We start from the raw sequence: 13,206 nt of genomic DNA on the forward strand, positions 1-13,206 counted from the left end.
CGCAGAAACAAATACACTAAAGTGCTGTAGTTAGACACAGAAACAAATACGCTAAAGTGCCCAAGTTATAGCCACAGAAACAAATATGCTAATTTCCCCAAGCTAGCCACTGAAACAAGTAAGCTAATGTCCCCAAGCTAGCCACAGAAACAAATACGTTATTGTCTCTAAGTTACCCACAGAAACAAATATGCTAAAGTGCCCAAGTTAGCCGCAGAAACAAATACGCTAAAGGGCCTGAGTTAGCCACAGAAACAAATACGCCAAAGTCCCCAGGTAGCCACAGAAACAAATACACTGAAATGCCCCAGTTAGCCACAGAAACAAAAGGAGAGTTAAGGCACAACCTGTCAATCAACCCGCGGCATAACTGCCCAGGGCCTGCCTTCACAAAGGGGTTTTCTGCAGATGACAGTGAGAAATGGGGAACAAGGAGCTCAGTAGTGCCCAGCTGATGTTGGAGGTCTGCATGTGGTGGGTAGGTGTGCGGGTACCCCCACAGGTGTTGGCAGCATTGACAGCAGTTTTAATCACATCACTGTGGGCGGACACATTTGATCCAGTGGGTATTATATGGGCATGATGTACAATAAAAAAAAAATATATATAATATTATTTGTAGGTTTTATGTTCTCACTAAGGCTGTGTGAAAATGTTGGTTGAAGTTACGGAGTCGTCACAGCTTTTACTGTGAAAATCACAGAAAGCTGAAAAAAAAATTAGAATTTACCAAATTAATTAAGATATCTCTTGCACAGCAGTGGCAACAATTGAATAATAATTGCAACAGTAACAAGTGCTTGAATTTAAAAAATAAATAAATCAGTGAGCAGTTGCCGCTAGGAACAAATATGAGTAAAATGCATGTAATTGCTTCGGTCCATCATGGAACGAAAGCATATTCATTTTTTGCCTTCAACAGAATGTTGTTAAAAACAAATTTCACTAGTAAAATTAAAAACAGGTTGACCATTTCAAATACACATGATACCTTGCAATATCTCCACAGGATGAACTTCTCAGAATCTGACATTGCCGCACCTTGTTTGGCTGGTTAAACACTGTATGGTAAGTTTGACGGGTAGCAAAGTTCTGAAAAATCACAGAAAGCGCTAAAAAGGAGAAAGTCACGAAACTGCCAGAAAAAAAAATGGCCAAATTACAGAGACTGTGACACCCATGACACCCAACAATATTTATCACAATTAATATACTGCCTAAAGTAAATCAGGACAACAGTTATGCTACCTCACTCATCCTTCACACGGACCAGTTAATGAACCGAACGTCACAATTTACGCACACACCTCTCGTTTAATATGCCGATATCTGCCTAGATGCACGCAATCCTGTGGGAGGGCACGGAACACAGTTGGGAGGGAGAGGGGGCAAGAGAAACGGCCTAAAGAAATCAGGCTCATGCCGACCTCTAGCTGTTTTTCCACATCTAATAACTTGGACGGTATTAGTCAGAGAAGTTTGCCCTGTGTAGATTTCATAGCTGTGCTAGTTTACAGCTGCCTCATATTATTAGGCCTTATTATTCATTTCCTCTGGAATAAATGAATGCAATCTTTGTGTAAAGGAGTCCAATCCGGTCTGGTGTTCACAATCAACAGCCAAAAGGAATGAAGTCATCAGAGAGCTTTAATTGGGTCAGACCGGAAACGTCTGTATGGAAGTGAAGACGCTGCCAGTAGAGCGTGTGGGCTGAGCACCACTTTCTCTCGGAAAACAAAGCCGTACATGGAGATTCAGCTCTATGGAGGAGGATAGTACAGCAAGCCAGGCATATTATCAAGTAATTTATTTAGCTGGTGCTTTTATCCAAAGTGACTGACAGTTGATTAGACTAGGCAGGGGCCAATCCCCTCTTGGAGCAATGTGGGGTTGAGGGCGTTGCTCAGGGGCACTGATCTTATTGTGGCTACACACAATCTAGGCTGTAGTCTGCCCCTAGTGGTGGAGATATGACTCTGGAGATAGATGCAGACAAAGGAAGCTTTCCCTGAATGATCATCTGAAGGCACAAAACAAAAATGAGTAAATAAGCAACACAGAAACAGTATGAAACAGACACAAAATAACGAGTGCTACTACAAGTGGCCCACTGTAGAGGTCACATTGGTGTACCAGTAAAAGGATTTATGGTAAATGTATGGAGCAGATTATGAGTATCATGGGGACCAATGTTTATCTGCTGCAGAAAAGCAGTATTTCCATGCTAATGCCAGGTCTAATGAACAAGGTCTGTATTCATCCCAGCTCAGCTCCGTCTCTAACCTGCTCCCCACCCCACCCCACCCCACCCCCGGGCCCTTGAGATTAAAGATATCATTATAATGGAGATTCTGGCAGTGCTGCAGTGGTCACATTTAATTTCATAGGTTCTGACATCCGTACAAGATAATCAACACGCCGGATTATTCAGAACACCAACCTGGGGGAGATAGAATCTGTGGCACTCTCTCGGAAAGCTCACAGGACAGGATATTTATAGGTTTTTACATTTTCATATGAGCCTATTGCTTCCCTTTTTTATTTTATTTTATGCATGGCACGCGTACAGCGGATCTGCACTCGTAAATTGTCTTGGGGCGGGAGGGCTGATCTCGGTTTGGTTTTGATTTTTTGCTTGAGAGGACATGGCTAGCATACGGCCAACAGAAATCTGATCCGAGATCAACATTCTGAGCTCGGGTGTGTCTCCACATGTTTTATTTTGTTGTTTTAAACCCTGACCAGATGTCTGTAAAATAAACAATATAACGAAACGTTTTCGCTGAAAAGTGTACACTTACCAGATTGTGACATTGCAAGCAGAAAGTAAAGGCCCGGACACACCAAACCGACGGTCGGCTGCGGAGCGCCGACAAAGATCGCCTCGCGTCGATACGCGTCGTTAATGTTGGCTGTGCCGAACACACCGCAACGACTGTCCGCCGACGGCCAAGTTGCACGTACATTCTGCGCCTGCGTGAGAGGTAATAACTCTCCACACCGGCAGGTGGCGGTAGTCTGTGTTTGTCTTTCAAAAAATGGAAACCGGAAGACCGGGGAATGCGTTTGCATTGCGTTGGACCTAGAAGCAGCCATTGTCTCGCTCACAACAAACAGTTTGCAGCAATTTCCTTTTTCTCTCGCTATTTAGTAATACTAATCGAAAATTATGTCTGGTAGTGATAGTAACTTTGGAATGGTTTGCTTTCGTCGCTTCCGTTTCTCTTCTCGTGCACTGATTCGCTAGCTGGACAGCCAATCAGAGAGCTCTCTCTCATCGACGGCTCCGGGGGCTCCGACGCCGACCGTCGGTTTGGTGTGTCCGGGCCTTAAGAGCATCAGTCTCAGTGTGTTTTGTAGCAGGTTATATGATAACGTGAGTTTATCCCCCCAGTATCGGAGTGTATATGCTGCTTGAAAGCCGATACTAGCTGCACCCCTATATTGGTGGTACCCAGAGGGAGGGGCGAAGTTTAATGTGATGATTAGATCAAACATGTAGCAGTCAACAAGTGGAGAGTTCATATGATTGTGGTCTCAAAGCAAACTAATAACCAGCATGCAATCTGTCAGTCTTCCACTCTTCCCATCAGCTATCTTTCTACACCAGGGAACAAAAAAGGGAAGCTCACAGAAGTCCTAGAAAACTAGTGCATAGCAACGAGGGCCTATTACTGAAATGGAGGTGACATTTCCGAGTGTGACAGCTGTGTTAAGTGTTTATTTTTTTGTCTTGCGTGCCTGGGATGTAGGGGTAATTACGAGCGTGTTGAGCGTACGTTATCAGCGCACGTAGGGCTGTGTGGTACTGCAGTTCCTACAACGCCAAGTGCTTGTTCAGCAACGGAACACTGCAGGTGTTTCCCGGGAACACATTTGATTGTGAATTGCCGGTGCATCGCTATGTATTTACGAGGGACTTGCTAGTGCATGATCCTGGTGGTCACCTGTTCCGGTGCTCTGGCATTAATCATAAGGAACGCGTTCGGTTTACTCATTTGGTAAGGGTGCGGGGCTGCAGCGTGCAGCGTTAGAAATATGCCGATAAGCAGCATCGACTGCGCTTCCTAGTGGGGATTCAGCTCCGAAACCCATCTTTGCATAAATAGATTTTATTTGTGGTTTGTAATTATTTATTTATTTTTTGAGAGGGGGTGGGGCCAGAGATGGGTTGGCCCTTGTCCCTCACATGAATTGATGGGGGAAAGTCACCAAACTGGGATGATGGCTGCACATTAAGAATTACCTTTTGTGCATCGCAGGAAAACTCCCAACTCCTGCCTATTTATCAAAATGCGTCTGAAAGATGATTTCATTGAACACAGTCAGCACTGCTTAGGAAGGTTATTGCAGTGGGTAATCGCGCGTCAGTGGGTACAGGAAATTATATAGCAAAGATACTGTCATCCATATATTCATGTTTACAGCTTTCAGAATGCAGTCTCACTCCAGTAACGCATCAATTTCTCCAAAGCGCTGGAGTACCAGCCACAAATACCATTTCCTCCTCAGGCATCGCTATACATTTCTCCCAGTACACTTTAGCTGAGATGGGGCTCACAAAGCAATACAAGACTAATAAGCCTTTTCTCTCAACAAGCAGCTCATATATGCGGGTTTTTATTTTTTGTATTTCGTTATCTCCCTCTCTTGAGACCGTTGGCCGGCATTGCGGGGAAACGGCATTGCCTTTATAAAGTGCAGGGAATGAGCAGTTTCTTTTTTTCCTGTAGAAAAACGAATCCGGACTGCCGCGTAATTAAGGAGCACAAGCCCTTTATATGGAGAGGTCTCAGACTCACTGACAAGCATGACGAGGAGTGTGAAACCGGAGAACTTTACAGCAAAATAACACTCCCAACAAGAGGCCATTTCAGGAGAACCATTCTCAGTGTAACAAGGCTGCCTGCCATTTTGCATGGCTGCTTATTAGGAAGGGTTGTACGCAATTACACATGGCTGGGTGTGTTTAAATGAAATAAGGCTCTCACCGGGCCCTTTGTAGAGCATTACGCAGCATTCTGCCTATTGATTCCCTCTTGAAGGAAAACAAATTATTTTGGTCGGAATGCGATAAAGTAATTACATTGAGATTTCTGTTTACAAGAAAAATTAAACTCATCAAGGATTCAAGTTGCCACATTGGATCGAGGCATGAATTTCTCATTAAAGATATTAGCATTCCTACAAGATGGAAGACCAGCTTTTCTCCAAGGACTCAAGGCATAACTAGCCCTAAAGACAGGAAAAACAGGCTGAAAATGCAAGTTGGCCACCCCGACGCAAAAAAAACCCCACAGCCATCACAAATCCAGGTTACATCTAACACGCATGTCCCCACACAACCATCTAAAGTCACAACCACCAAAGCAAGACGTAAACTCAATCAACAGGTGCTGGAAACACTGACCGCCAACAACATTAATGGCGAGGCACTGCTCCAGCTTCACTTCACAGACAATGAAGAGGCTAATGTTGGTGAGCTCAGTAGCGTAGCGCTAAAGAGGGGGAAAGTCTTCCCCGCCCGGTAGTGCGGCGTCAGCTCCTGGGGCACTCGCTGGCGCGCGAGCAGCTTCAGAACACAAATCAATGGAAGATCCTGCTGACTTTTACCCTGCCGCGCCTTTGAAACCCGCTCTGCGAATCTGGAGACTTACAGAGGGGGAGACAATGGGCAGCGAGCCCGACAAAAGCTCCAGTGATCTGCCTAATTAGAGGGCCGGTTCTCCTCTGTCTAATTAACAATTTACTAGCCCATCAGTCAGCTCCTCCACTGCGCTATAATCAGTTTAACAAATGGGCCCGTTCGCCCCTGTCCCCCCTCTCAGGTCTCTGCGAGATTAAAGCATTAAAATTTCATGGGGAAGGTGTACACGGGCACTGACGGGGGGACGTAGCACGAGCGCGTGCAAGAGCGGGGGATGCACGTGTTTAACCCTTCGGCAATTAGCCTTAATCCAATTCAGAGGGCATAACAAATGGCTATCTAACCGAGTGAGAGATGGGCTGTCTCAACCATTACCTGAAAGATTTATGCCCTGGAGATGGGAGGAGAACGGGGCAACTAGAGCAATGCCTTAGCATTAGCGTTAGCGCTGCTGGTAAAGAAATCTCAATGGGCCTCCCTGCCGGGCAGTTTCACCATTAAGCACCATGGTGAACTCTGTTGGGAGCGGACACTGGTGGCGGTTTTACAGCATCTGTCAAGCGCTTATATCCGACCCCATAACAAGGCCCGGTAAGCACACAGGAGCGTTGATCCTCCCTTCTTCAGTCATATTGCTGCTTAGCGGATGGCAGTATGGCCCAGGATAGGAAGGTTTTTTATATTTGATATTAATAAACGTTCTCTTTTCTTACAGATTTTTTAAAACCTGGGCCTTGCAAGAAACTGACCTTGTCGGAGGAAATGGTACTTTTTTCTCATTCTCTCCTCTCCCCCCTCATGGCCTGTTTCGTCATGGAATTTAATTTAAGCATTCTGCTTGGCCCTCTGAAATTTCCACACTCAAATTATATTTCACAGAAAGGATTAAACCACAAATCTGCATGTGTTCCATTTTCTATTTCATCTGCTGGGTTTTTTATTTATTTATATATTTATATCGTGTATCACAGACAAAATGCTATTTGCTCTCCTCGTGTTCACTCATTTACTGACTCTCGCTTACTTTCGGTCATAATGCCATGATATAAGCTCAGCCAACCAGGTCTTTCCTGATCTGCCAGAAAGGCCCAGCGTGCGTAGATAAAACACACAGATACTGCAAGTACTTGCGGTGTTTTTGTGGGGTTTTTTTACGAGCTCACAGGAGCAGCTCTGCAGCAGTTGGTTCTGGCCCGATGCTAATCGTGTCTCCTCCCGTTTAGACCCAGCATCTTATCGGAGCAGGTTCAGCCAGAGGTGCTGTTTAAAGAATACAACCAGCACCTCTATCAGCAAACTATTGATCCTTCAAGGACCGGTGGGAACAGTGTGGAAGACTTGCACTCTCTTTAAATATCTCTCTCTCTCTGTGCTACCTCTCTCTTCTGTTCTTCTCTTTCACTACTTCTCTGTCTCTCTCATTCTCCATGCATCCCTTCCTTTTTCCCTTTCTGTTTCTCTGTCCATCACTGTCGCTTCCATTCCCTACTCCTCCCTGCTTTTTTCTCTTGCCCTGTTTTTATTTTTCTCTTTTACTTTCCATCTCTCTTTCTCTCTCTCCCCATCCATCCCTTCCTTTTTATATTTCCCTCTTTCTCATTCCATCTCTCTCTCTCTCTATCTCTCTCTCTCTCACTCACTCTCTCTCTCCTCCCTCCCCCTTCCGAGGTATGAATCTTTTGATGTATCTACAGTGGCTCTCAGTAGACCTGAGTCGGTTAATTATTTAGGACAGTAGAAACCACCTGGTGTAATTGAAAGGGGCTCTGCGTGCCTGCATGCAGACATCCAGCACTTGATGGATACGGTGTTTTCGCACCGGTCCGCAGACCTCGCAGTGACCCACACAGAACAAAGCCCCCACTCCTGCTTTTGTTTTTCGCCAGGAAATGTGAGGTGAAGGTAGAGAGGTCTGCCTACTTTTCCTCGCTGATTCAGGTCCACCGGCAGGTCGTTGCAGGAATCTTAACTGGTTAGAGAGCGGGGGGACATGTGTAGCTTTTTGTGTCCTCACAACATGTTCGATAAGTGTGTAGCTTTTTGTGTCCTCACAAGGTGTTTGATGTGTGTGTTTAGCTTTTTGTGTCCTCACAACATGTTAGATAAGTGTGTAGCTTTTTGTGTCCTCACAAGGTGTTCGATGTGTGTGTTTAGCTTTTTGTGTCCTCACATGATGCTAGATGTGTGTGTAGCCATTTGTGTTCTTACAAGGTGCTAGATGTGTGAGTGTGTGTAACCTTTTGTGTCCTCACAAGCTGCTAGATGTGTGAGTGTGAATAGTCGTCTGTGTCCTCAGAAGGTGTTAGATGTGTGTGTAGCTTTTTGTGTCCTCAGAACAAAAAAAGATCTGTGATTAATGTACACTCATCCCCAACAATATCCCTCTCCATACACTCATCCATACATCGATCACAGTGCCACCACTATCACTCTTGCCACCACTATCACACCATCCCTCTTTCTCTCTCTACACGCATCCCTCCATCCCTATTTATCTCCCTGCACTCATCCCCACCACAATCCCTCTTTCTCTCCATACACTCATCCCTACCACATCCTTATTTTTCTCTACACTCATCCATCCATCCCGCTTTCTCTATCTACACTCATCCCACCATCCCTCTTTCTCACTCTACACTCATCCCTCCATCCCTCTTTCTCACTCTACACTCATCCTTCCATCCCTTTCTCCCCATACACTCATCCATTTATCCCTCTTTCTTTCCCTACACTCATCTCCCATCCCTCTTTTTCTCCCTGTCTCACTCCTCTTTCTGTCTCTAACTGTACCAGTCTCTTGCAAACACAGACAGACAGACCGACACACACACACACACACACAAAAAAACATACATATGCATACTGTATGTATGCACACATGCACCATCAGTCTCTTCAAACTGATCAATCGCTGGTAAGGATCCTGTTGAAATGAGGCTTTTACCAAATGTTTCCATACAGTTCGTCATTCCTGATTAACAGCAGCACGCTTTGTTTCATTTGATCACACCCTTTGTATGCAAATGTATTCCGCCTTTAGAATACTGATGAAGCATAATTAAGGAGTGCATTGCATCTTAACAGAAGCATCAGATATCAGTGTGATCGAGTCCAGTTCAGAAGTGCTATCTCACCTTCCTTAAATGTCTCTAACACCATTTCTGGCTCTCAAATACAGTTCTCTATCTATGGGCTGTGTTGGAGAAGCTAGTGTGTGTGCGTGCGTGTTTGCGTGCTTGTGTGGGTGTGTGTGTTTTTCCCATTAGCTTACAGCTTGGCAGTCTCAATGTAAAACAAGCAAAAGCACCCAGAATCAACAGATATGGATTTTTATGAGGGGCATTTTATAATCTGTTGACTGAATGACAAATGTAAAAGTGCAGCCTCCCTAACACTGGCAGCTTACTGTAAGTGCACAGCATGACCCAATCAATGTGCTTCCTCGCCATTACAGTTAAAGGCCCATGAGAGCACAACACTGTAAGACACAGCCTCCCAGGGAAACCCTGCCATGCATAACAGGCACACCCAGATTTCTCATTATCTTATTATAGAACTGTAGTTATGACAGCAACACACTATATGCTTAGATTTTTTTCAATATTAATTGAAAGCATTTTGGTACACAATGAACAAGAACACTTACTTACATTGCATCAATGCTCCTTTCCCTCTCCCTCTTTATAATCATCATCATCATCACCATTATTATTATTATTATTATTATTATTATTATTATTATTATTATTATTATTATTATTATTGATATTAGACCAGTGGTGTTATCTTAGATGGAGGAATTATGGTGCTGGTTGCATTTGATTATATATATAACAACCACAGTCATATGGTTGTATCAGCTCTATGTGCCTGTCAAAAACATAGTGCACTTATAGCAATATAGATTTTATAAGTGCACTGCATCTGTGACTGATTTTACTTGCTTGAAATCATGTGCTTTGTCATCTGCGATGTAATTTGGTGCATTCAACGCACCACGCACAAAAGTCGCGATGCAGGCGCGGAGAGAGGGAGAGGGGGGTGGGGGGTTTGGGGTTCAACAATGACCAGGAATATCAATGACCAGGAATATCAATGGTGGCATTAGATTTAACACTGAGAGGGCCTCCGTTTAGCATGAAAGTGCATTGTATGAGCGTTAATGCATGAAAATGCACGAGGCCACTGTCACAATCTACATTCATTATGATTTTATATTTGAATACATTTTTTATGCATTTATTTTGTTAGCTTTTATCAGGAGTGACAACATTCTATAAAACATTTTCCTCAATAACTGGGCTACGTGTGTACCCCCCTTAATGATGGAATTGCGAGCCTCTCTTCTTTAAAAATACTACACTCAGCTTCTTAGAGGAAATCAATATGACATTCGTACAATATAGTCGGGGAACTTTTCTGTAAGCACATTAAATCAAACGCGAAGCTCGTCTCTGAGGCAGCCATTGGTGGTGAGATTTTGCGACTGTGATTAAACAGAATTCCTGGCGTCGGACATCAAATACAGTAACTTCATATTGCCACGTTGAATCAGCCGGGACCATTAAGGCCCCGCCCAGCTCTTAAATCTCAAGTGCGCTAGCCACTACACTTTAGATTTCTGTCCCGTCAGCCCTGTGCCCCGGTGTCCTCAAATCCAGGTACGCGGTGTATAACGTTTTCTCTCCTCCATGCCTGACTACACAGAGGTATCACGATGCGAGCAGGCTAAGGCACCATGCAAGTCCGATAGTAGCTATGAAGTACACATCTGAGACACATACTCAGAAAGCAGTGTCAAACGGATAGAGAACGCGAAAATACGTCCATCCGTCTGATGGGCACTCGTGGAAGATTCATAATAGGTTCTAATACATGGTGCCATCGGATAGGCAAAGTATGGTAAGCGACACAGGCGTTAGAAACGGCGCCCTTCAAACATTATACATAGCCGTAGTGACAATTCATCACCATACATGAATAACGTCTGCTTTTTTCATGACTCGTTCCCACTATTCTGAAGTGCACACGCAGCAACCACCAGCCGTTATATATCCTAGTTACACGATAAGGATTTTGAAACAAACCCGTGGTTGGGCTTATGTAAAGTCAGTGTCTACATTTGATGTATTCATTATGTGAAAAGCTTAACTGTAAATACAATTCTAGATGAATACAGTACAGAGTCATCATACATTCGTGGCAGATATAACCAACTTAATTAATTAACACATATTAAATTATATTTCACTTTCCTTTGGTGATAGCCTAATATATCACGCATCCTTTGACATATCAATTTTCAACGGACTCAGTGTAAAAAAACGATATTACCATTAAGCATAGCTAGTTCTGTGACACTAAATAGTTATCTGGTCTTCTTCTTTTTCTGTTATATCCTATGCACAACGGTCCCTATCATGTCCATGTAGATTACTGCGTACGTCTCCTGATTATGTCAAAATAATCACTCAGGCACATTCTTGATTGCACATTTTGGAACTTTTCAAAGGTGCACCTACCTTCGACAACAGTGGTCTTCATTTTTAGTTGAATAAATCCAGCAAAAGGCACCCTGATCGCGTAGACAATCTGATCGTTGTCTGTTACCGTAGCAAGGCGCGATTTAAAATAGAAATAATCGCAAATCCAGGGTACCCTTAATCACTGACCGCCCTTTACATGAAAACTTTAGCCAAAGGTTTTCTTATGGAAGCGGACCGGAGAGCCAAGTCTCCTTTGGAATCTGCTCTCAGTCATTTGGGGAGTCCGAGGGGTACAACAACTGCAATTAACATCCAGACAGAAGACCCCGTTCAGACAAGGGGAATAGCCCCCCAAAAAAGGGACTCGCAAACAGAAAATACACAACTGCAGCAATCCAATGAGTAACGCCGCCTTGGAGGAACGCAGGGTAGGGGGGAAAAAACGCGGAAGCAATCCACGGGTGCTGAAGCATAGATCCAGCTGTCCCCGGTCTGAATTCTAAAGGCAGATATCCCAAAGTGCGTGTAGCCCGTGTTCGAGGATGGAGATTGGCTGCAACGCCGTGCGCTATAGGCTTTTGCATGGGATTGCAAAAGAAGAAAGGGCGGGGGAGTGAGGGGCGCCTGTGAGTACGGAGGAAAAAAGGCGAGATGAATGTTCCGCGGGGCTGGATCAGGGACTGAGCACTGATTAATGTTTTATGGCATCGTGCGGTTTTACGTGAGGAGAATCAGTTTGGAATCGGATTTGCCCCCAAAAAAGTAATAAATGCAAAAATAAATAACTATAAAAAAGAGGCCACAAAAAGGGATATATGTAAGTGAGGGAGTGTCCGAGACAAACAAGCAAAGAATAAACTCGGACAAGAGGCGGCACTTAAAATATGTCGCCGTAAATCAGAGGGGGCAGGTGGTCAGATTAAATCTGGATATCCAGGCGTTGCCGGTGCCTACTTTGCGCTCACAGATTAACTCAAATAAATCGCCTAAATTGACATACATGTTATTCAACCCACATTGCTGTGACTTTAAACGGTTGTTATTTGTGATACCAGGTTATAACCTTGGAAGATATTTATGGTAGCCTATAGACTATGCGTCTTTCTATCAATATCGCCGGGTCGGGTATAAAAACAAGTATACTGATTGATGTCACACCTAATATAACTATTAGAACATTTGCTTTCTGTCATGTCTTCTGCAGTATTTACAATAGAATAAAACCGTTTCTTGAAAATAGCGTGGACCGTTATTTCGTTATGCAGTAATGAGGTGACGTCCAAAAATGATAAAAGCGGTCCATGTAGATAATCGACCCATGGTAGAAAGACGAATTAGACCCGCAACTATTATCTGTAGGTACATTTAGGAGAGCCCAGAGGGCATTGAATTTGCAGTAGCCTACATGGTTATTTGTAAGTAAGACACGCCACCCAGCGGATACTTGCACATGCAATGACTACGAAGGGAAAGTTAAGTTGCTTATCGTTATTTTGACCACAAATTGAAAGATTAATATGTGCCCTAGCATATAAACCAGTCTTCCGTATTGTAAAATATTTTTACTGGGGGTGGGAACGTTCGACTTTACCAATTGTGAGTGTGTGCATTTCATTAAAACGAATCAAAGTATAAACACGAAGTGTTACCATGTCGCAGGACCCAACTTAATGTGAAATATGAGTCGGATTTTAGAGTCTATCGCGCTGAGGAATATCTCTCTGTCCCGGACACTGTAAAGGTTTCACAAGCTTTGAAAACGTTTTCCATGCATGCGATTATGAACAATTTGAAGTATTATCCCCCGATTTAGCTAGTTAAAGAACTGTCTTGAAATATTCCTGGTTATGGCTTGAAATGCACCATCAAAGAGTCACGATTGCAGGAGATGAGTAGGATAGAGGCAGTTCTTAATCACTTTTTTTTTTTTTAGGATTATCTTGGTGAATTTTCCTGAAGGCACAAATGGATAGCGCCGGCGAAACCCGTACAACCTTATGACTCGTTTGCACATATGTCTGGTAAACAGCACGACCTTGGTTTGGTCTTTTGACTTTCGTTAAAAACATACAA

General features: G+C 43.8%; 1 protein-coding gene across 1 annotated transcript in view; it reads right to left on the bottom strand.

Moving 5' to 3' along the window:
• The window catches only part of rtn4r (reticulon 4 receptor), a 48,334-nt gene extending 36,623 nt beyond the window's left edge, over positions 1-11,711 (bottom strand). The window contains exon 1 of the mRNA XM_061261065.1: positions 11,170-11,711. Coding sequence (XP_061117049.1) covers positions 11,170-11,191 — 22 coding nt within the window. The 5' untranslated portion in view covers positions 11,192-11,711. The remainder of the gene's footprint in view (positions 1-11,169) is intronic.
• Positions 11,712-13,206: the final 1,495 nt, after the last annotated feature.

This window comes from Conger conger, chromosome 11 (assembly GCF_963514075.1).
Source record: "Conger conger chromosome 11, fConCon1.1, whole genome shotgun sequence".
In the NCBI taxonomy this organism is placed as follows: Eukaryota; Metazoa; Chordata; class Actinopteri; order Anguilliformes; family Congridae; genus Conger; species Conger conger.